This window comes from Cydia splendana, chromosome Z (genome assembly GCF_910591565.1).
Source record: "Cydia splendana chromosome Z, ilCydSple1.2, whole genome shotgun sequence".
In the NCBI taxonomy this organism is placed as follows: domain Eukaryota; kingdom Metazoa; phylum Arthropoda; class Insecta; order Lepidoptera; family Tortricidae; genus Cydia; species Cydia splendana.
The window spans coordinates 15,638,651-15,662,258 of record NC_085987.1 but is presented as its reverse complement, the minus strand read 5'-3'; the positions used below and the strand labels follow the sequence as shown (position 1 = coordinate 15,662,258).

At 37.5% G+C, this 23,608-nt stretch overlaps 1 protein-coding gene and 1 long non-coding RNA gene across 2 annotated transcripts; one reads left to right on the top strand and one right to left on the bottom strand.

Annotated features, from left to right (window-relative positions):
* The first annotated feature begins 911 nt into the window (after positions 1-911).
* LOC134804576 (uncharacterized) lies at positions 912-1,479 on the top strand. The gene is made up of 3 exons (XR_010146143.1): positions 912-989; positions 1,023-1,245; positions 1,325-1,479. It is a non-coding gene; the product is annotated as an uncharacterized LOC134804576 (long non-coding RNA).
* Positions 1,480-8,078: 6,599 nt separating this feature from the next.
* On the bottom strand, positions 8,079-23,397 carry LOC134804561 (E3 SUMO-protein ligase RanBP2-like). Its single transcript, XM_063777661.1, has 10 exons — positions 19,906-23,397; positions 16,510-16,652; positions 15,174-16,408; positions 14,595-14,785; positions 14,326-14,466; positions 13,953-14,150; positions 13,182-13,502; positions 10,359-10,556; positions 9,323-9,445; positions 8,079-9,110 (listed from the first exon to the last, which is right to left on the bottom strand). Exons 1-10 carry the CDS (start codon positions 23,302-23,304, stop codon positions 9,063-9,065), a joined length of 5,997 nt encoding a protein of 1,998 aa, XP_063633731.1. The 5' UTR covers positions 23,305-23,397; the 3' UTR covers positions 8,079-9,062.
* Positions 23,398-23,608: the final 211 nt, after the last annotated feature.

The following is a 23,608-nucleotide window of genomic DNA, read 5'->3' as shown; positions in this document are numbered from 1 at the left end:
TGCTGAATTCTGTTCCAAGTAGGTTGTTACAAACTTTATAGCAGAGTGAAGTAAGTTATAATTACTGCTACGGTGATCTACTGTTACGTGACAAACTCGCACCGTAACACAGATCGCCGTTGCAGTCCCTTACTTTTTAGGGTTCCGTACCCAAAGGTTAAAAACGGGACCCTATTACTAAGACTCCGCTGTTCGTCTGTCTGTCTGTCACCAGGCTGTATCTCATGAACCGTGATAGCTAGGCAGTAAACATTTTCACGATGTATTTCTGTTGCCGCTATAACAATGAATAAGTAGTAAAAACAGAATAGTTATTTGTTTTACAAGGGGGCAAAGTTGTTGTTGTTGTTTCGTGCTAATATTGATACCCGAGCAAGCGAAAGATTCCAAAATGGAACGGCGAGCGTAGCGAGTGGTTCGAAAAATCGAATCTTGAGCCTTGCGAGGGTTTCAAGGCACGAGGGTTAAACAAATTTTACAACAGTGATAAACAAAAATTTGTTTGTTTTTGAACAATCAAGAGAGCCTTTACCAGCTGGTGTGGTGAAAACATACTTATTACTTAATAGTAGGTACTTATCATCGTGCACATTGTTAACTGTCAATTCGTAAACTTACTTAATTACAACCACTTAAGGTCCGAAATTAACGCATTCATGTTGATTTGTTAGACCTGTACCCCAAAAGCATAAAATTGTTGTAGTAATTCACCGAATCGCATTTCACCTTGAATTAAAAAAAAAATCACTAGATTTTTTTACTTGACATACTTTTTGGCGTAGCTTTTCACATTAGTATAATTAAATTGTAGTATAAAAATTTTTGTGTAGTATGTTACCGTAGACGCATTTCGCTGTGATCGACTTTTTCGCGTAGCTTTTGACATTAGTATAATTAAATTGTAGTACCTATTACATTTTTTGTGTAGTATTTTATCGTAGACGCATTTCGCCGCGATCGACGTTTGTTTGGGACTCTAATTTGTGTTAGTTTAAGAAGATAATTAGGTTTCTTTTAAGGAGTAAGTAATAAAGCAGCTTTGTGTCTTAGATCATTTGTTTGGCTTTCTTTAACGCCAAGTATCCGAAATTAAGAATTACACCCAAGTCTACAGAATCATCAATCTACTCAATCTTCATACTGCTGCGTTGAATCACGTCGCCAATACAATACACGATCGAGGTGAAATGCGACTAAAGTAATAAACGATTGAGTCATAACGCGAAAGTTAAATGCACGATCGAGGTGAAATGCGACTAAAACTAATAACGACTAAAATAATAAACGATTGAGACACAACGCGATATTTAAATGTACAATCGAGGTGAAATGCGACTAAAACTTATAGCCACTAGAAAAAAAAAACTATTGAGACACAATGCGAAAATTAAATATGAGATCGAGGTGAAATGCGATTTGGTGAATGACTACAACAATTTTATGCTTTTGGGGTACAGGTCTAACAAATCTCACTTTTCACTGCCAGATGAAAAATTAAACAGTACCTACTCTAAACCCATGCATCATCTATACGAGTAGGTGCCCGCTAAGATGACTACCTATCTAGTCATACAACAACCCGTCTAAACTGCAAAACGTAATTCATGACTAAAAAAACCGGACAAGTGCGAGTCGGACTCGCCCACCGAGGGTTCCGTACTTTTTAGTATTTGTTGTTATAGCGGCAACAGAAATACATCATCTGTGAAAATTTCAACTGTCTAGCTGAACTGACAGACGGACGGACGGACGGACGGACTGACAGCGGAGTCTTAGTAATAGGGTCCCGTTTTACCCTTTGGGTACGCAACCTTAAAAAGTAAGACAATGTTGCCACTGCAATGATTTGTTTGTAAAATAGTAAATTCCTTTTGATAAATAATCACGCTAAGATAATTAAATTATTAGTAATTTTACTACTACGATTTAAAAAAGTACTTTTATTTACTTATTTTTACATAAATACAAGACGCGGTAGTAAAAAGTGGCATCATTTTCTTACTTTTTTTGGTCTTGAATTACCTACGTTGTACAGTATAGTCATAGTACTCTTTATTATACTGCGGTATAGTGAGCAAAAGTTACGAGCGCCCATACTAGGTAGTGAATGTGTTAATACCATGGTATAATAATATACTCCACCTGGTACTCTCTTCCGAGACTCGCGAACCACGTGACTGACACAAGCCTACGTCATCATGCGACAGCGCTATATAATAATTAGTGTCCGACCGAAACATGTTTTTTTGCCGAAACCGAAACCGAAACCGAATGTTCGGCTTTGGCTCTAGTTTCGGCCGAAACCGAAACCGAAACCGAACCTTTTGTAGACTTGATAAAATCGTTAAAAAATGTCATAAAACCGCTTTTACACAAATATTATGGCTGTCAACACCCAATGTCCTTGAAATTGATGTTACTTAAGCAGTTTTTTAAGAAAATTACTAGAGTTAGACCAAGATAATTCTGCAACGATTTTGATAACACACGCAGTGCGAGTGTTATTTTAAACGTCAAAATTTCTATGAATTTATGACGTATAAATAACATTTGCACTAGTAGCACTGCGTATGCTATCAAAATCATTGCAGAATTTTCTTGGTCTAACTCATTAACCTAATTCATTCACCAGTCAAGCTAACATGTAGATCAGATACAGGGTCAACCAAAAAACCAACCGAACACGCGAGCGCAGCGAGCGCGAAATTTTTTGTTAACAATATCGCAAGGGAAGTAACGGGAGTGGAAAACCGAGAAAAAGGTGGATGGACTGTCAGTGTGAGAGATGATATGAAACGAACGTAAGTGACTGATGAGATGACGGGCGAGAGAGAGGTATGGAAGAAAAAGACATGCTGCGCCGACCCCAAATAAATGGGATAAGGGCAAGTGAATGATGATAATCGCAAGGCCGGGTACCGATCTTCACCTGGGCCTAAAAGTCCGAAGTGCCCCAGTGAGGCGAACTTTCATGCGAAGTAAAAGCCGTGCTTCAGGCTTCAGGATAAGTAGTTGAGCACAGACTCCAACCAATGTCCATTGTATTAAAAAGCGAGACGCGCAGGCCGAGCATGGCGCAGCGAGGCGAACGGCTAAGTTGAAGTAGAGGACATGTGGAACACAAACCAAATGGTAAATTGAGGTAAAAAGTGAGGCTAAGGTCGAGCATTCGTATGAAAAACTGTACTGGGGACACTTTTAAGGGTTTTATCTTCGTTTTAATCAATAGTCAGAAAATCATCTTTGCAGCACTACTTGAGCGTAGCCTTTAGCCTCGCTTAAAATTTGCCATTAGAGGTAGATAGGAAAGTGACTGAATAAGAGCGAAAAATACATCGTTCGACTCGGGCCGAGCTGATACTCGGCCAACGGCTACGTGCGATAGTGCTATCTCATTCACTCCGATACAATGTGTGCAATAGACAGTGTGCGCGTTATAGGTATTGACAGCCTCATAAGACTGCGTCGACCGTCCAGTGGCGCCCTCATTGGTGGAATTGTGTTTTATAATATACCTATACATGAATCAGTAAATGTAGGTTATTACTATTGTTGTCCTACTTATTCCCCAACTTTTGGTCTTTTTCCGAAGTGCCATTTCGTAAGTTTCGGCCCGGCCGAAAGGTTCGGCCGTTTTTTGGCCGAAACCGAAACTACAGCCGAAACTTGATTTTTTGGCCGAAACTGGCCGAAACCGAAACCGAACCTTCGGTCGGACACTAATAATAATATGCAATAGCGCTATATAAAGCCGCAATGTTATTGTGACGTAGGCTTGGGTCACTCTGGGAAGAGAAGACAATGTTTTATTAGACTATGGTTAATACTAGGTACTGCTACAAGGGCCAGCAATAGCAATATTAGCAATAGATCCGGGCCCGGATCCGGATCTTCGTACAAATACAAGTTTGTCAATGTGCGGGTTAAAATACTCACGGCGGATTTGGTGGTAAGCTTGATAGTAAGCGCTAATTTCTTGTCACAATTACGCAAAGCGTTATGTTTGAATAATTCTTCACGTTCAAATCTATTATCTTCTTCATTCGATTCTTTTTGTATATCCTATAAATTAAGCAAAACGACTAAGCTTAACAATGAGATACCTACACGAGATTCGGTCAACATGAATCAATTTTTAGGGTTCCGTAACTCCTCAAAAGGAAAAAACGGAACCCTTATAGGATCACTCGTGCGTCTGTCTGTCTGTCCGTCTGTCACAGCCCATTTTCTCCAAAAGTACTGAACCAATTAAGTTGAAATTTGGTAAAAATTACAAAGGAGTAAGGTGCAAAAGTGTAAACATATCTTTGACGTCGACTGTACACGTATGTAAATTCGTGACCCAAAGACGGACATCTTACGTAAACAAATGAATTTTAAACATGGAGGCCACTTTTGGGGGGTAAATGAGAAAGTTAAAAAATAATGTTTTTTAAACTATATCCTGTTACATATCAAATGAAAGAGCTCATTTTGAGAATATCAAATATATTTTATTGTAATGTTAAAATAAATAGTTCAGAAGTTATTTAAGAAAAGAGCCATAAAATTACCATCCCCTCCCCTCTATCTCCGCAACTACTGGGTCTAAAATTTAGAAAAAAATATACAAAATAGTTCTTTATCTATATGTCGGCGGCCGATCGTAAGATCAGGCATATCGTGAAATTCCTAGGCATATCGTGAAACGTGAAAATCTTTGACTCGTTCCCTGAGTCGACAGAGCCCCGCTGCGCGGGGCTCCTATTTCTGGGCAGTTTGCCCTTCGGGCATCTGAAGCAACCTAACGAACCTATCCTACCTATGTATTGGTTTAATGTGACTATCGTCAAAACATTACACAGGAACATTACGATATGCCTGATCTTACGATCGGCCTACGACATCTAGATGACAGGAAAACCTATTAGAAATAATTATGCAGTCAAGCGTGAGTCGGACTAATTACTTAGTTTTTGATCCGACCCCTAAGGGTTTTTTAAAGGCAATTCACTCGCGTTTCACATATAAAAAATACGTTGTTAAAAATTGGGTAATGTACGTAACCCTTGGAACGCGAGTCCGACTCGCACTTGGTCGGTTTTTTAACGAAAAATAAATAGCTGACTTACATCTATTTCACAGTTGATGAAAACCGCCGTTACTTTAACGGGAGAATCCGCTGGTTGCACGCATTCCATTAAATTCTTCGGGTTATTACTTGTAACGACGCATAGGAGACATAAAGTCAACCCTGTAATACAAATGGAAGATTTATAAGAATGGTTGAATAGCATTGGTAGCGCGTTGGACCGGCTATCTAAAGGCGTTAAATTAAAATGTATCTTACCATATTTTAAACAGCCACATGACATTTTAAACTTGTTTAGTATTAATATAGTATTAATGTCATACTTAGTAAGTCAATTGTGACGTTAATAACACTAATAATTCTTCTTCAGATTTTAAATATTTCTGCCAGCGTCACGATAATTAGTCTATAAATAGATCAGTCTTTTTTTTTTATGCTGGCAATATTTTGAGCCCTAAGGTTAACATGTAAATTACGCCCTATGGTTTGTTGTATTGCCATCTTGTGGCCTGAATCGGAAACAAACATGTACTTTGCCGAAGCAAGTGCTGCTATCTACCGTTCTCGTACGTTTTCTTGTGCAGTAGGTTCCAAAGAGAATTAAATCACTACGTGTTCTTGTGCATAGTAGGTTCTGCCATCTTGTGGGCTACTTCGGAAGCATAAACTTCACATTTATGCCTCTCGCCAAAAATCAGACGGCTCCTGTGCTGCCCCCTATAGTTAATGCAGCGAGAAAATAAGTCGATACAATTTGCAATCAGAAATCATTTATTTTCTTTTAAGATTTTAAAGGTTTTTTTTTTAACTTTTCTTACATACATAGATTACTGTTCTCACATGTTTGACACCGTTATAACACTTATAACATCAATATTGGTAAAGAAGACAATGATACAGTTTTAACGGTATCGTCTTGGGTCGTCCCATTCGTTTTTCGTCAAGTTCTTAAATTAGTCCTATTCTGCTTTCGTCACTCATTCTACATTGAAAGCCACCGACGATTGTGACGAATGTAGAATGAGTGACGAAAGCAGAATAGGACTAATTTAAGAACTTGACGAAAAACGAATGAGACGACCAAGACGATACCGTTTTAACGTTAAACACTAAAAGATGTTGCCATTTATATCTACTATCATCATAATACACTTTTATAAGTACTAAGAAGTATTAGGTATAAGGGTGGTATTCCACCTGTCCAATTTATTTGTATATATTGTTATTGTTATATTTAATGATATTGTGTATTTGCGTCTTACACTTTGCTTAGTGAGAGAGTGAGACGCAATGCACATTGGACCAAGAAATTGGACAGGTAGAATACCAACCTAAGGCGAATACATTATTTACTTGAAGATTTGGAAACGTGATATCAGATTTGATTTGTTTACATTTCAAACTAGACTTATTATCTAAAACATGGAATAAAATAAGCCGTACATAATTTATAGTCATTACTTCTCCGGTAAATGTTGACAGGAGACACAACACTTATAAAACGCTGCCCGATATAACCCCGCAAGTCGAATATTTTAAAATATTATAAAATGTATATCATCATCCTTTTGGATACATGGTCTCTAGGGTACCTCCGCTTTATTACCCACTCAAAATATTCAAATACTATGGAAATTGCGATAAGACAGTAGAATTCAGCTAGACAAGTAAGGTACACCCGGGTAAGATCGGATGGAGGATAAGATCATATGATCGCAATTGCTTCCAAAATTATTACTAAAATAGTAGTTAATTTACATCACTAGCTATACAATGTGTGACGCCATTGCATCCCGTCCCTCTTGCCACATTGTAGTAACCGCTCAGTCGTGTCAGTCATGTGTTACGAACGTTTAAAAAAAAGTGCGGAAAAATTACAATTGAATGTAAAAGACCGGAGTTTTTCAACGTATACAACTTATTCTCCTTGCTTTAGAGTTCAAATTAGCAGTTAGTCCGATCTTAGGCCAAGAGTTTTTCGGTATGGTGTCTTGAAAATGTAATTCAATTTTGAGTGTAGATTACTCCTAAACTCTTTTATTAAGGGGCATTAAGTGAATAAATAACAAAACTTTGTTACCTATTTTATCATTTGCAATAAACATTCGGATGTAAAAATTAGTGAGAAATAAGGAATATTTTTTTTGGGACGTCCTGACTGCTCGCCGAAAAATAGTCCGGTCTTACCCGGGTATAAGTTCGGATTAACTAGCTGCCGTGACTGCACCCAGGAATTTAATTGTATGTATATAACGGAAAACCAGCCCGCAAAATAATAAGCTTCTTATAAATACAACTCTTAGTTTGATTGGTAAATATGGTAAGACGGAAAGGAACCTTCGTGGCGCGTTATTTGCCGTAATAATATCACCCATATACATAAATATAAATACTTCATGTTGTTATGATTCTCAAACGAAGTCCTTTAAACGTTTCCAACACGCGTAGTACCTAAGGATCGACCTTGGTGTAGCGAATACGGTTCAGCTCGTCTATTGAGCTGTGTTTCGCGATAAATAATGTTATGACTTATGATGCATAAAAGTGCTTATATTGCGTATTTAAGGAATCGGTATGGTCGTTCCTTCGATTATGTATTTTCTCGTTTTTTTTATGGAAAAATCAATACACTCGATTGGTAATGTCCGAGCTAAAACTGAGCTGTTTAGAGCTCAGTTTTATTTTGTTATAACAAATGGCTGGTTTTTCTTTAGCTTTTTAGGTTATCAGTGAATATAATAGTAAAATTTGTCGGTTCTATATTATTCAATAACTACTTAAGGGTATTAAAAATATTGCAACGGTAGCTTGCAATTTTGTTAAAAATTAAAAGAATAATTTAAAGTACATAGGGTAATTGCGTCAGTTCACCGTCCAGTGCCTGTTTCCGTCCACTTGGCGTAGTTGCCACAAAGAATTATATATTCAAATTATATACAATTCTTTGTGGCAACTACGCCAAGTGGACGGAAACAGACACTGGACGGTGAACTGACGCAATGACCCTATTAATTTTCCGACGAATTAGATGAAACATGTTTGTGAAACAAGCGATAAAGAAATTAAACTTGGAATTTCACTTATCCTTTGCCAAATTTTACTTATCTTTTGCATAGGGCTTCTAACATTTTGACTTTCGCAATTTCCTGATTTCCACCTACAAATCCTACACTATACACATTATCATATTCAACTGGGAAGATGCATTATGGCATACCTTCGTGGCGTCACGATTACAACTGGTACAGTCTGTCCGTTTTTCTAAGATCAAGTACGCCATAGTACATGTATGGCATAGCATTCGACATCAACAAAAGGATATTGTTTCAGTTAAATAACATAATTCTATACATATTTAAACAAAGTTTGTGTTGCTGTTCGCCAAACAGGAAAACCCGTAACAAATAAAAACAAATTAACTTCAAAGCAATCCTATGATCTATGATAGAAGAACTAATACAAGTTTTTTTCGTGTTAACACTTGGTTTAAGTAATCTAGATTTTACACACAGATTAAATTTAACACACATCAGTTAGTCAACGCCACATTGTTATTGTATGTCGCGGGAAAGCTAGAGACTACCTATAACAATAGTTATTTACGATACAAGTGCGGAAAAGAGGAAATTCGAAACTAGTGGCGATAAATTAAAACACGACGGAAGGGAGTGTTTTAAGTTGACACGAATTTCCTATTCGCACGTGTATCGCATAACGTACATATGGCCTTTTAAACTTTTGACATAGGCACGGAAAGTGCTCTTAGGGAGTAGGACCATATGTACTGTAAACATTTATTGTGACAGTTAGATGGATTCAACAAAATTGTCGTAGTTAAATAAAATGATTGAGAAACGCTTATAATCTAAGTACATCATAAAACTAAGAAACTCGGCTCCGATTAGGAACTCACATCGTCAAATCAATATAAACTCAAATTGGCTATACAATAATACTATTCGTTTTACGTTACAATTATCAAGAATCTATTTTACGCTTCTGTGTCAGCATCTTCAGCGGAATTGTGTTCTTTGCTCGACTGAAAAACAACACAATGAGACTAATTACGTAAGTTATAACTCTCAACACATATTTAAACAGACATGGCATGCATTTAAGATTATAAATAAATACGGCTGAAAATGCTAGGAAACCGATGTAAGCTAAAAGAAAATCTGAATATTTACGTTGCATAAACGATATTCTGGCGGAATGGCACATTGAATTGAGATAAAAGGGGGAGTAGCTCACCTCGCAACTCTCGTAGAACTGCATCGCTGTTTCACTGTCGGGGAAGGCGAGCGTGACGGTGGTGTCGAGCGGGTCGTTGCTGGTGTAGTCGGTGCCGGTCCAGCTGCACGTGGCGTCCGACACCTGCCGATATACACGCCAAACATTATAAACAGAACTATACTATTGCAATGGCTAGCTAGTATTAACTATTATGCCGTTCTAGATAATATTTTCACTGATGAATGAAATGTTACAAATTTGTGGTAAAAATAGTATGAAGATAAATATTGAAGTTAACATAGCGTCGACAATTTCATGTCTAAACGATTTGTTTTGTTTTTTGGAATAAACACTAGCGACCCGTCCCGGCTTCGCACGGGTTAACAAATTATACACCTGAACCTTCCTCACGAATCCCTCTATTGATAGGTGAAAACCGCATGAAAATCCATTCAGTAGTGTTTGAGTTTATCGCGAACAAGTGCAGAGTGCAGCACTAGCACTTACCGTAAATCATAGACTTAGTGAGCTATGTATAAACATACTATGCCTTAAAGATTTTTTTGATAAGTTTGCACTAATAATTTGCTGCGAATAAATATGATATTGATGCATCAAGGCCCTCTGTTTGTGCTAGTGGCGCCCCTTACGCAGAGTTTTGAATAATATTCCTTATTGCGTCGGTGGGGATACCCGACGTGTGTACGTATGACTCCATATTATCTGCCTAAAGTTGCGTTTCAGTTTCTCTGCCTAAGGTAACCGACGTATAGCCGGTCAAATAAGTTTGTCGGTAGGAAAAGGCGCGAAATTCAAATTTTATATGGGACGATAACTCTTCGCGCCTACATTTTTTAAATTTGCCGCTCTTTTCTACTGACGGAGTATAGTTAGCTTATTTTGAACTATGAAAAAGCTTGCACCTTACTTACGATTGAAGGTGGCAACCGTTGGGTTCTATGATATGGTTCAACTCGACAGCCAGCATCATGGACAATATTAGCACTTACCCTATATAAATGAACAGCAGTGTTTGCTAGTGTATTAGAGTTACCTGAAAGTCAGTCTCGTCATGTATGAGCATATCGGCCAGCAGCTCGCCCGTGGCCATGTTGGTGAGCTGGATCTTGGGCGCGTACGTGGCGTGGTCGAACAGCACCTGCACGTGCGCCTGCGCACACGACGTCACCGCGCTGCCCTGCGCCACCTCCGCCTCGCAGTCGCATGAGAAGTACGTGCCGGATTCCTCATCCTGTCACATTAATAAGCTCCTTTAAACCCCACCGTACAACGTCAACAATCTTCGAGCAACACGGAAGGGAGGCGGCATTCGCACTATTTCCCCTCTGCCGAGGTACAAGATTAGCGCGTCAATCTAATCTAGCGCGGGTAATAAAACTAGTTGCACTTGGATTTTTCACTAGACCGAGTCCAGACGCGCGCGTGAACACTGCTGCACAAAAATGCCTGTTTGCTCGATTTTTTGTTATAAAAAGAGGTCGGGGACATGAAATTTACAAAAAGAAAGTGTTACATTTCACATGTAATATTTTTTTTACATATCATACGTTTAATTACATTCAAACACAATTATTATATTTCAGTCTCATGTAATTGTTGGATTTATCGATTTTGCTCGCTCAGTACAAATTGCGGATCGGTCGAGCGACAAATCCGACTTCTCATCTCTCAGAATACAATAACATACTTCAACGAAAATGTGTTAGTGTGCGTGTTGTGACACTTGTCACTCGTCCGTACACAAAAAGAGATCGAGGTTTGCAAGATTTGTCTTTGACGTGTGTCATTTTCTATGTATTTGTGTCGTCATTACAGATTTGATTTTGTATCTAAGTGTGTGAGAAGTGCGACTGTGTGCACCTTTCCCCCCGCGAAAAATGGCAGAAAGATTTGTACGGTGAGATATCGCTTGGGCCCCTCCCTTCCGATGTGTCGGAAGCCGGTGTTGCTCGAAGTCAACAATCCAATAAACGGTCACAAAAATATAATTAAAGTGTCATTCTATGGAACTTGCTAACTATGTAAACAAACCGCCATATTGAAGTTGTCTCTGAATCATGAATTTACTAGTGACTTTTGTTTACATGGTTAACATAGTTAGCAAGTTCCATAGCATCAAACACAAACAACGATAAGGAAACAATGTATTGGCTGCTGGTATTGTCTATAATTCCAAATATATATCGATAATCTGCAGACGCAGAGGTCGGCATTTTGCCAACGTGTTAATGAAGTCCAAAAGGTTGAATGTCATATGAGCACGCCAAATGTAAAGGAAAATGGGCAGATTTGTATGGACACTGGCCCATGAACCAATAAGAATAAGCGACATAATATCGGAAAGGTTTTTTTATATACCCCACTATTTGTATAGCGAGACTTGTCAAATCTGTTTTAAAAAAATTACACAAAAAAACATAGGAAAACGAATAAAAAAAATCGTAACACAAAATTATCTGCAATAAGACAATAACAAAACCTTCATGATCTGCGACATGGGAACTTAGTATAAAAAAAACTATATGTATATGTAGTCACGTTTCAACTCACACTACTTTTTGCGGCGATAACTTTTAGTGTAGTAAATAAAAGTAGTGGACCCCGCAGTAATTCCTCAGTCAGAAAAAAACTTTACAGTATGATAAAGTATCAATAAATAAAAAGTATTGTATAAATTTCCAAAGAATAATAATAATAGAATTAAAGTAAATACCGAAAGTCTTAAATCGTTAATATCTTTTTACGGGAAAATGCTCCGTTCAAACTTTTTTCACCGGACATATTCATGTAACGTATTGCAACAATATATGAAATATCAAAAAAAATATCCCAGCAGAAATACCAATATTAATAAAATATAATTTTTTGGGGTGTCTTGGACCGGAAAATTGCTCCGTCTAATTTTTTCACTGGAATGCCATTTTATTGCAGTTTTATACCTACAAAATGAATATCTAAAAAAAATACCATGTAACTGTACTATTTTCAGAAATTGCCTTTTTACTCGCTGTGGAAAATTTCTCTATCCATTTTATTTACTGAATTAAGTTCACGGTTGTCTTTCTATTCAACTATAAAAAACATCCAAAAAATAACGAGAGTATTAAAAAATTTAAAAACTAACCATATCGGGAGCAGTGTGTAGGGAGCGGGGTGTACAAGGGATGATATTTCTTTTGGATATTTTGGATTTAAGTGTATACGTGACTACTTAGTACATATTTAAAAAGAAATCAGGCTGAGAAATTTTCCACTCTCAGTCTAATAGTTCTAAAATACATAAAATTGAGTATGATTTTTTTTTTGATTTTCTTACCCACTACGCCAAATTATATTCTAAGATCATATAAGAAAAAAATGACAGAGCAATTTTCCGATGAAAATGAGCGATAAAAAAAGGAATTACTTATCATAAAAAAATATTCTCATGTTTGACAAAAGTTTTAGATTTTTTTCTAGTATTACATACTGATACATATAACTTATTTAGTAAAATAATTTTGGACGGAGGAATTACTCAGTTCAATATATAAACAGATTTGTATTTTTACGTATAAATACCTAACTTAGGAGCGTTTTTTTTTTGGATATTTACATGTTAGTTTCGGCTCATAATATACAATACCCAAGCAAAATTTCATTGACTGAGAAATTAATGCATGGGGCTCCATACAACAACTTGCTTCATTTACTACACTATTTTTCACACAAAGATTTGGGACTACCTGCCATAGTAAAAGTTTTACAACTTAGAATAACCTATCCAGTGACATAAGGCTTGCCCTTATTGGTCAAATGGGCCAATCACCCCACCCTCCCTTTGTATCTTCCTTCATATATGTATACAAACATTTACCTCATTATAGTAGTTATCGTAGTCATCGCCTTGGTAATAAACTTGCTCGTGTTCGTAATCTTCCGCTTCTTCGTCGTTCGCCTCTTGATGTTGCTCCACATCGTGGAAGAGAACACGTTTCGTCACTTCTCGTTCAGCGGACTCCGTTTTACGCTGTTCAGTCGCATCAACAGTATGACTGTCAGTTTTCATTGCCAAAGCATTATCAGCGCGTGCGCTGTCTTGTAGATGTTTAGGTAACCTCAATAAAGCCATGCCTTTCGGCTTCTCTTCCACCTCCTTTTCTTCTCTTACGGCCTGCGCTGCTGCAGCTTGTATTTTCTAAAAAAAAGCCGCACTTAAATGAATAAATATTAGGACAAATATTAGGGTATAGGACAATTTTACACCGGTCGACCTCTTCCCACAGGTAGCTCAATACGGCTTGTGTTGTGGGTACTAGACGACGATATATATATGATATTAGTTATATATTAATACTTAGTATATACATAGCAAACATCCGTAACTCGGGAACAAATATTTATGATAAACACAAAAATAAATGCCCTTACCAGGATTCGAACCTGAGACCTCCTGCTTTGTAGGCCGGGTCACTGCTGACTAGGCTAGGAGGTCGTTTAAAGTAAAGTTTACAGTAAAGTACTCACAGCAATCGATAGTACCAATAATTGAATTAAATGGATAGGATAAACTATGTTACAAAATTATAGATATGCCTTAAAAATACAAATTATAGATATGCCTTAAAATACGGCATAGCACGCATACCCGTACGCATTCCTTGACTTTATCGAAGAATTCAGTGGCCATATCCAGATTCTTAAACCGCACCGCAAGCGTCTCCTGTTCCCCGGCGGGGTTCTCCGCGTAGTTGCGCCCGGCCCACGTCCACGCGCGATCGCTCTTGCTCATCGGCAGCAACTCCAGGTCCATGAAGATAAGCATGTTCAGCACAGCCTTGTGTACCTGACCACCAAAACAAATTAAAATATAGGCAAATTATAATACATACATGTTACACCTCCATGTTAGATTTGCATACATTTTTGTATTTAATCCATTTAAGACTGTATCTTATTTAATTTTAAATTATGTGTACATATTTTATGTAAACCAAGTAAACATTTAAAAGTACACATACCTGTTCACGTCTAAAAAGCAGCCGGTAAGTATTTTTCACAGGGTGATACAATATTTTTAGCTCTCCAACGCCTCGTTCCTTCCATTCGCGGGTGGCGTCATTATATCTGAACAGCTTACAACGCATTCCAAATAACTTTTCCTGGTATGACAGAATACATTGGTATTATTTGGTACAGATAATGTGTTACTAACAACAGTATGCATCGCATTAAGATAAAATTTACAATGAACGTGTACATGACATAGGGAAACAAAAGTTGGTCATACCTCGTCCTCCTCGCCCGTGGTCACAGTTATTTTGTCGGGCAGGGGGACAATGGGCTCGTAATGCGGGTCGTACTCTTCCTCCGCGCCGTTGCCGGTATCCACCTCGTTATCTGCATCGCGGGTACTCTTTGTTTTCGGCGCCTGTACGAACAACTGCTGACCAGCACCTTCCCATTTGAAATCAGGGTTTTCTGAAAACAATATCGTCGTATAGTGAATGAAAACAAAAACAGACCGAAGTGGCTCGAAAAGGCCCCGTGTTAACGTGTTTGTAGTTCATTTTAGATAACAATATATAATATATCGTTAAATTTGCAACGAGCGATACAATACATTCTACGAGCAACACCGGCTTCCCTTCACAACACGCACCGCCATAGGTACAGTTGTACCTATGCTTTGGCAGAGGGGATTTAGTACGAATGCCGTCTCCTTTCCCGGGGTTGCGCGAGGAATACATTGATTATAAATATACACAAGAAAATTTGGATAATATAACAGACAGATTCTATGTAAGTAGAAGTTAAACAGGCGTGTCTAATCGCTAAATATATTTAAACTTAAACAGCTAATACTTACTTTGGAACTTTAGTTCAGGTTGGCTTTGTAAAGCACCAAAAGACAATAAACTATCTGTGCCTAATATTTTCGGGGCAGGATTAGTTGTGTTTTTGTCTTCTTTTGGTGTATTTAATAGTTTGATAAGCTCACTCTTACTGTCTTCTGACTCTTTAGAGTCAGTTTTAGGATCAAAGCTCCAAGTACTCTTGCCGTTTCCAAAATAATTAGGTGCATCTACCGAGGCGAATGCTGATGTTTGATCAGATTTAACCGCGTCGTTTGCCCTGACAAATATGTTGCCGTCATTTTGATTAAACAAATTAAAAGGTTTTTGATTCGTCATACCACTCGAAAACCCAAATATTGATTTTCCATCTGGCTTATGGCCGTCATTTACTTTGACATTACCGGCTCCCCCAAATACTGACTTCACTTCAATATTGCCGTTATTATTTGGTTTAAACCCGAACAATGTTGAATTGTTTGACGTCAAGTTTGAATTTGCAGTAGCAAATATTGATTTAGGATCCGATTCCGTTCCACTAGTAGTGCTAGTTAGCGACCCAGGGAGAGTAGAAGAGTTGAGCATTGGTGGTCTGAATATTGAACTGGAGTTGTCTGCAGAAACGAATTTCGGTTTCTGAATAATTTCATTACTAGAATTGGTTGATTGTGAAAAAACAGGCTGTTCAACAGAGTTAGCAGTTTTAGATGCATTTACTTTATCTGGAGTAAAGACAGTATTATTTTCCGTGGGTATCTTAAGGGGACTAGAGAACGTTGTCGGAGCAGTAAAAGCACTTAGGATAATGTTACTCTTCGGGGCTTGGGGTGTCGAATCTTTGCTGTCGTCGCAACCACGGCAACCACGACAAGGGTCCTTATTTTTATATAAGAAGAAATTCTCTGGTAACATTAGTTCCAATGCTTTTTTCTTTTCCTCCGAGTTCGACTGTGTTTCAGTAATAAATTCCACATCATCATTGTCATTATCACTTTTAACAGAAATATTTAGATTTTGTTGTATTTCATTACTATTCCCGAGTCTTGCTTTGTCCACAGCGTCTTTAAACTGCATGGCAATTTCTTTCGTTTTGAACTTCAGGCAAAAACGTTGTACAGTTAATTCTCCTTCGCTGAAATCATTAGCAGCAAATATCCAATTTTTTTCGTCTTTAAGGTTGTAAGTTATATCTGGAGTCAGTGCATGATTTAAACATATCTTGAAGACTTGCTCACGCCTCATAACGACCCTGAAAAACACTTATGGTTAGTATATGATTCATTTACCGAGTATTTATTGACATTCATATTGATTGTAAATGAAAATATTATTCATAGAACGTAATATTACCTCAATTTGGATGTATGTTTGTGCTTTAGGATTTTAACTATACCAAGTCCTCTTTCTTTCCATTCACCAGAAACAAATATCAACAGTTTTGCTCTGTGTGCAAAAAGCTCATCTTCATCTTCTTCACCTGTTACAACTTTCACCTGTACATATAAAAAAAACTTTTAATATAAATTCTATACATCAGAATTGAATGTCCAACATGGATGCGAGAGTTAAATACCTAAGGGTCTGTATACACATTGATTAGTGCGACTTCGTACATTCGTTCGTACCTTGCGTTTAATAGTAGCAAATGTTTGAACCTACTAAACACTTATCAATGTGTAAACAGGCCAATAGATCTCGCCCACCTATTTTAGGACACTGCGTTTAGTCTACCATAAATGTACCTGAAGTCGGAATGCAAAGTTGAATTGTCATTTAGCGCGAACTTGAGCAGCCCAACTGTGATACGATACATGCATCGTTAGAGTCTGGCTACTGAAATATTACACAAATGTTTGGCGGAAAATTCAAAAAATCTTGGGCTGGTGACACTTTGTGTAGTAGGAATTATAGTTTTGATACTAGAAAATATTTTTGATTTTCTGTGCACACGTAAGGTACCTAAGGATATAAGTTCAATATACGTTGACGTGCACTCATAGTCAACTCACATAATTTCTACCACTATGTAGAGTACAGTCAACGATAAACACATATGTTAACACTTTCTCGCCATATACCATTGTAACATGGCGAAAAATGAAATGTAGTGTAAATAAGACCTAGCTCGATAATACCGTAATATTAATCCATCACCAAAAAAAATACATAAGTACTATGCCAAATATGCTAAATGCTAAGTATCAAAATATTTATAGAGCACCAACCTCCTAATTTGTTTACATTTGTTTAGGAGTTGTAAACATTGCAGTTTTTCGTTATACACCGCTACACGTCGACTTCGCACATGTCGTAATTATTTACGAGCTTCAATAATAGTTTGCGAACCTCACTCAGTATAGACATTATTAATATTATTTAAAATAAACCCCTTATAAACCGCAAACAATTTGAATGAATGACATAAACTGACAACCGACTTTTAGCTTTTTTTTAAATCATAGACAATTGGTGATACAACAACAAAATATCTGTCAACAATTTTTGGCTAGCCAGACTCTATCGCGGGAGCAATTACGATTTGACAGTACTAAAAGATTATGTATTATGTTATGACAAATAAGTAATAACAGAAATGACATTCGTTACGAGCCGCGTTTATTAATATCTACAGGTTACGAGATAATGGTAGAAAAAGATAGAATTTTAGTCATAGATTACAAAAATCTAATAATAAGGAAAGGCTGCTATTTAACTGATCACCAGATTTAGTAAAATTTAATACCAAAAAAATCTATTTTACCACCCTAAAATAATGAATGATCACCAAAATTATAACACCATTTTAATGTGAAATGATTACCAATTTTATTACACTTTACTATCCTTTTAAAGGAAATGACACCAAACTAATCATTACTAACCCAAAAATACTAAATGATTACCAAATTTCAAACCCCATTTTAATGTGAAATGATAACCAAATTTTTACATTTTGCTATCCTATTAAAGAAAATGACACCAAAATAATCACTGTAAACCCAAAAATAGTAAGGGTCGCAGTTCAAACCTAACCTAACCCACTTTTCTAGTAGCATTTCTTTTCTGCAAGGTTCGCAGTTCAAACCTAACCTAACCCACTTTTCTAGTAGCATTTCGTTTCTGTATGGGTCGCAGTTCAAACCTAACCTAACCCACTTTTCTAGTAGCATTTTTTTTCTGTAAGGGTCATAGTTCAAACCTAACCTAACCCACTTTTCTAGTAGCATTTCTTTTCTGTAAGGGTCGCAGTTTAAACCTAACATAACCCACTTTTCTAGTAGCATTTCTTTTCTGTAAGGGTCGCAGTTCAAACCTAACCTATCCGACTTTTCTAGTAGCATTTCTTTTCTGTAAGGGTCGCAGTTCAAACCTAACCTAACCCACTTTTCTAGTAGCATTTCTTTTCTGTAAGGGTCGCAGTTCAAACCTAACCTAACCCATTTTTCTAGTAGCATTTGGTTTCTGTAAGGGTCGCAGTTCAAACCTAACCTAACCCACTTTTCTGATAGCAGTTTGGTTCTGTATGGGGCGCAGTTCAAACCTAACCTAAACCACTTTTCTAGTAGCATTTCGTTTCTAGAAGAATTATTATTTTGGAGTCATTTGCTTTAATAGGATAGAAAACCTAACCCACTTTTCTAGTAGCATTTCGTTTCTGTATGGGTCGCAGTTCAAACCTAACCTAACCCACTTTTCTAGTAGCATTTCGTATCTGTATGGGTAGCAGTTGAAACTTAACCTAGCCCACTTTTTTAGTAGCATTTCGGTTCTGTGAGGATCGCAGTTCTAACCTAACCTACTTTTATAGTAGCATTTCGTTTCTGTAAAGGTCGCAGTTCAAACCTAACCTAACCTACTTTTCTAGTACCATTTCGTTTCTGTAAGGGTCGCAGTGCTAACCTAACCCACTTAACTGATAGCAGTTTGACTTACTTTTCTAGTAGCATAACGAAATGCTACTAGAAAAGTAGAGTAGGTAAGGTAGGTATGCGGTGCGGGGTACGGGGGGTTGAGCGGGAGGGGCTAGTAATTTTGGCATCAGTTTACTTTATTTGGTAATATGTATACATTTTTTGGTAATCATAGTGGTTTATTTAGGTGAAAATATCGCATTAATTTGGTCTTCAAGATTTGGTGATCATTAATGATTTTTGGTGATCATTCAATATATTTGGTATTTGAATACAATTTGAAGTGCAGTCGTAATTAAAATGGTGGTACTTTTGTATTTTTAGGTCTTATTTTTTTGGTGTTCAGTAATTTTTTTTGGCAAGCATGATTTTTTTATTTAGGGTACCAATGTATTTTTTGGTGGTCATTATATTTGTAGCCATAAGGAAATATGTTTAGGTGCACAAAAATTCATTGCTGGATTATTCATATGGATGCAAATCAATAAGTTGACATGTAAGAAAGCGTTAAAACAGTGTAAGACAAATTTATTTCAAATTCTCGAGTGAAAACTGAGTGCTAAATATGAAGAACAGAATTGGGTAATTCGCCATAAACTGGTCGTCCTAAACTAAAAATGAATTATATTCACCTATAAACAGAATTAATTTTAGTATAAGGTTTCAATAACTGGCCACCTTTTACTAAAATGAATTCTATTTATAGGTGAATAGAATTCATTGTTGGTTTGGGGTGGCCAGTTAGTTACTGGCGAATTACCCTATTCTGTTTAAACATATGAAAGATTTACATAAAGTAGTTAAGTGATTAAATTATAATTTTAATATTGCTTACCTTATCAGGCAAAGGTATGATAGGAGTTATATGTATGTGGTGTCCTTCATCTTCGGAGGCATACTCGTTGCCGTCGCTCTCTTCTCCGTTGTCTTTTTTAGGTGACTTAGCAGGGCTCTTAGCTTTAATTTGAGTTTTTGGCTTAAACACAAAGTCGAAAGTTGCTGTTTCATTTGGTTTTTGGGGTGTTAGCAATAAGGCTGGTTTTTCTTTTGGTGTTAATGTTGGTGTCTGAACGGCATCACTAGTTTTGTATGTCCCTACTGTTAACACATTACTTGCAGAACTTGTGTCATTCTTAGGTAAATTATCAGTGGATTTCACTTGAAGGTTTGCGGGGATGCCAAAATTGAATTTATGAGCACCAGTACCGTCGAAAATAGAAGTAGTATTTGCCTTCTGTTCATTGCTATTGCTTGTTGGTGGAATGCCAAAGTTAAATTTGTGAGTTGAGAACATAGTGCTGGCGGCGATGGGTTTACTCGCTGCATTGGGGTCTTTCGGGCTATTGCATGCACAGCAGGTATCAGCTCCACCTTCATTTCTAACAAAACATTGTTTGCATTCCCATGTTCCAGCTGCAGGTTTAAACTTGTCTCCCCATGATGATTTAACTTGTGCATTAGATACTTTTTGTTCTGAGACCTGAATTGGATTGGATTGTTGGGGAATACCAAATTTAAATTTAACTTCGTTGTTAGGTGCTTTGATCTCTGTCGTCTTTGTGTTTGCTGTAGCACTGCCAGGATTCTTCGGGCTGTTACACGCGGCACAGATTTCGACACTGGCTTCATTCCGAACTAAACATTCCTTACATTCCCAAGAACCTTGCTTGGGTTTGAATTTATCGCCCCAATTAGAATTTGCTGGTTTGTTTACAATAGCAATTCCAGTTTGGTAATTTTGTTTGGCCGCATTAAGTTCTTCTTTAGCTGCCTTGGAGTCGTCTCTTAATTTAGATTGAGCAGTTTTTACGACTTCAATAAAATCATTGCAAGCTTGTACTGTTTTAAAACGGAGACAAAAGGTTTCAGGTGTGAGCTCACCCTCGGAAAAGTCTTGAGCACACCATGTGACTGCTTTGTCAACATTGGGCATTTTCTGGAATGTCATTGCTTTTGTAACAGCATGGTTGCAGCAAACTTTCATTACTTGCTCTCTTCTCATCAAAAGGCGCAATTTTTGCGGGTTGTCCTTATTTACGAGGATTTTTATATTACCGAGACCGCGTTCCTTCCATTCTTTAGCAACGAAGCGTAACAACTTGGCTCTGTGTTCAAATAGAACAATTTCATCTTCTTCGCCAGTCTTTGTGTCTACTAATGCTGGCAACGGCACAACAGGTGTGAACTCACCTGTCGGCTCGTATTCTTCTACTGTATCCGAAGTATTCAATTTATCCGTTACCTCAACATTTTGCACTGATGTATTAGAACTGTTAGTTTGCGCACTGGAAGAACTGAACAAATTGCTAAATGGTGAAGAAGCAGGTCCAGTTTTGAAATTCAAGCCACTAAACACATTAACTTTGTTTGTTGGCGTAATTTCTACATTTTTTCCGGAGGGCTTTGTATCTTCAATTGTTTTAAATGCCGGTGTACTACTGAAAGTGAAACCACCGAACACTGTCTTAGCAGGTTGTGAATTATTGGCTGCAGTTGATTTGAAATCTATTGTTTTAGCACCATCAGTTTTTGTACCTGTTTTATCAGATTTGCTTGCAGTTAGGTTTACCGGAGTTTCTGATCCTGCACTCAATGCCTCTGTCGTAGTAGCCTCTGATCTAGCTTTTTCGAAGGTTTCGTAAAATCGTCGCGCTATGTCAGCTGTTTTGAATCTGACACAGAACTTTTCTAGCACAAGGGTTTCATCCGCAAAATCATTTGCTACCCAAAAGTACGCTTTTGTTTCATTCTTCATAGGTTTGATTTCCATGTAGGATGTTATAGCATGATTAGCGCAAATCTTATGAATTTGTTCTCTCCTCATGAGCACTCGAACCTTTCCAGTGGTTTTATGTTTAAGTAATTTAATGTCGCCAAGTCCTCTTTCTTTCCACTGATTGTCGATGAACCGATATAGTTTTGCCCTAGCCGAAAATATAACAGTTTCGTCTTCTTCTCCAGTTGTAACTTTTACTTCTGCTGGTAGAGGTATGATAGGCTTGAAATCCGGACACGGATCGTAATTATCGATCGACGTGTTACTTTTTTCAGATAATGTTCTAGATTTGTTATGACTGTCATTGGCTGCACCAATCGAAACTTCTTCATTTAAGCTAGTGTTGCCGAGTTTTGGCGAAAAAGATATAGAAGCCGTAGAATGAGAGTTGGTGGTTGGGGTGGAATCTTTGAATACCGTGTTTTGAGTCCAATTTGAAGATTCCGTGTTGGGACTTATTTTATTTCCAAGTGATGGAAAGCCAAAAGCTGTAGTAGGTTCTGTTGCAGGCATTTGTATTTGATAATTATGAGGAATACCTTTGATGTGCTTTGGTGGCACTATTACACTAAGTACTGGCACTGGAGTAGTTGTGGACGTCGGCAATGGATCTGAAGATGTTATTGCAACATTAGCTGGTAACGAACGTGGACTATCCTTGGGTATGACATTTTGCGTCATAATTGATGTGACTGGGGCCGTTGAATGAGGTACTGGTATAGTGGAAGCTGCAACTGTGGCTGTCACTGAAGCCTGTACAGGAATGACTGGTACTGCTGTCTGTTGAGCAAGATGCGCTACATCTAAATACATTTGGTCGGGGTTTGTGAAAACGCCTGGATAGTTAACTTGCGGTCTGGCTGCATCAAATATTGGAGGTGCTCCAGGCACTGATGACGGTTGAGAAAATTGCGAATATAAATTGAATAAATTCTGACCATACAATTGGAAGGGATTTGGTGGCACAGTGAATGGCGGTATTAAGCGCTGATTAAATGGAGGCATAACTTGCTGAGCAGTGAAGGGCAACTGTGCTGCAAAAGTGGACGCGGTTTCATTTGTAGCGTATCCCTCATCGAGATTAAACAATTGGTTTTCATTGATTGTCTGTTCAGAAACTTTCTTAATTTTACTTATGTCCTTCTTTAGCTCCGTTATTTGGTTTTTCAACTCAGTAACTTCTTTACACTCCTTTCTGCACTCATTAATTTGATCTTTCACTTGATCAACAGAAATTTTCAGCAAAGCAAATTGATCGATGGTGTTTTGCATATTTGAATTTATTGTGCTTATAATTTGATTTCCTACAGTTCGATTTTCTTCAAGAACACTCCGTGCGAAGTCAATTAAGTCATTGATGGCTGCAGTGTCTCGTTTTGACAAACTGGATTTCAGTTTATCATTTGGTTCTAGAAACTGTTGATCACAATGAACATTGGGAATTGATGTAGGGCCCATACTCAAGTGTGATATCCGTTTTGGGGTAGAGCTAAAATTGCGCGAAAAGTGTGATTGACTTTTAAGAGGGACATCTTCGTTGTATAGAGATTTGTCGACATGTATAGAGAAATACTCATCAGAAGAATTCTTGACATGTTTATCAGCTGCTCCAGCGGACCATTCATTTAGATGAAGGTCTAATTCATTTATTAATTCTTCGGTTTCTATGAGAAGCATATGGTTCGATTTATTCTCTGGATCTTTCAGTTTATAATGGGCTTCATAAGCGTATTTTTGGGCCTTTGATAACAATGACTGATAC

Bases quoted from the DNA above. Each gene is read 5' to 3' on its own strand.
- LOC134804561 (XM_063777661.1), bottom strand. From the start codon at position 23,304: ATGGGCCCTACATCAATTCCCAATGTTCATTGTGATCAACAGTTTCTA. The intron at 10,557-13,181 runs GTAAATGTTTGT...TTAATGTGACAG, and splicing joins ACGATAACTACTATAATGAG to GATGAGGAATCCGGCACGTA. The intron at 9,446-10,358 runs GTAACTCTAATA...GTATATCGGCAG, and splicing joins ATGACGAGACTGACTTTCAG to GTGTCGGACGCCACGTGCAG.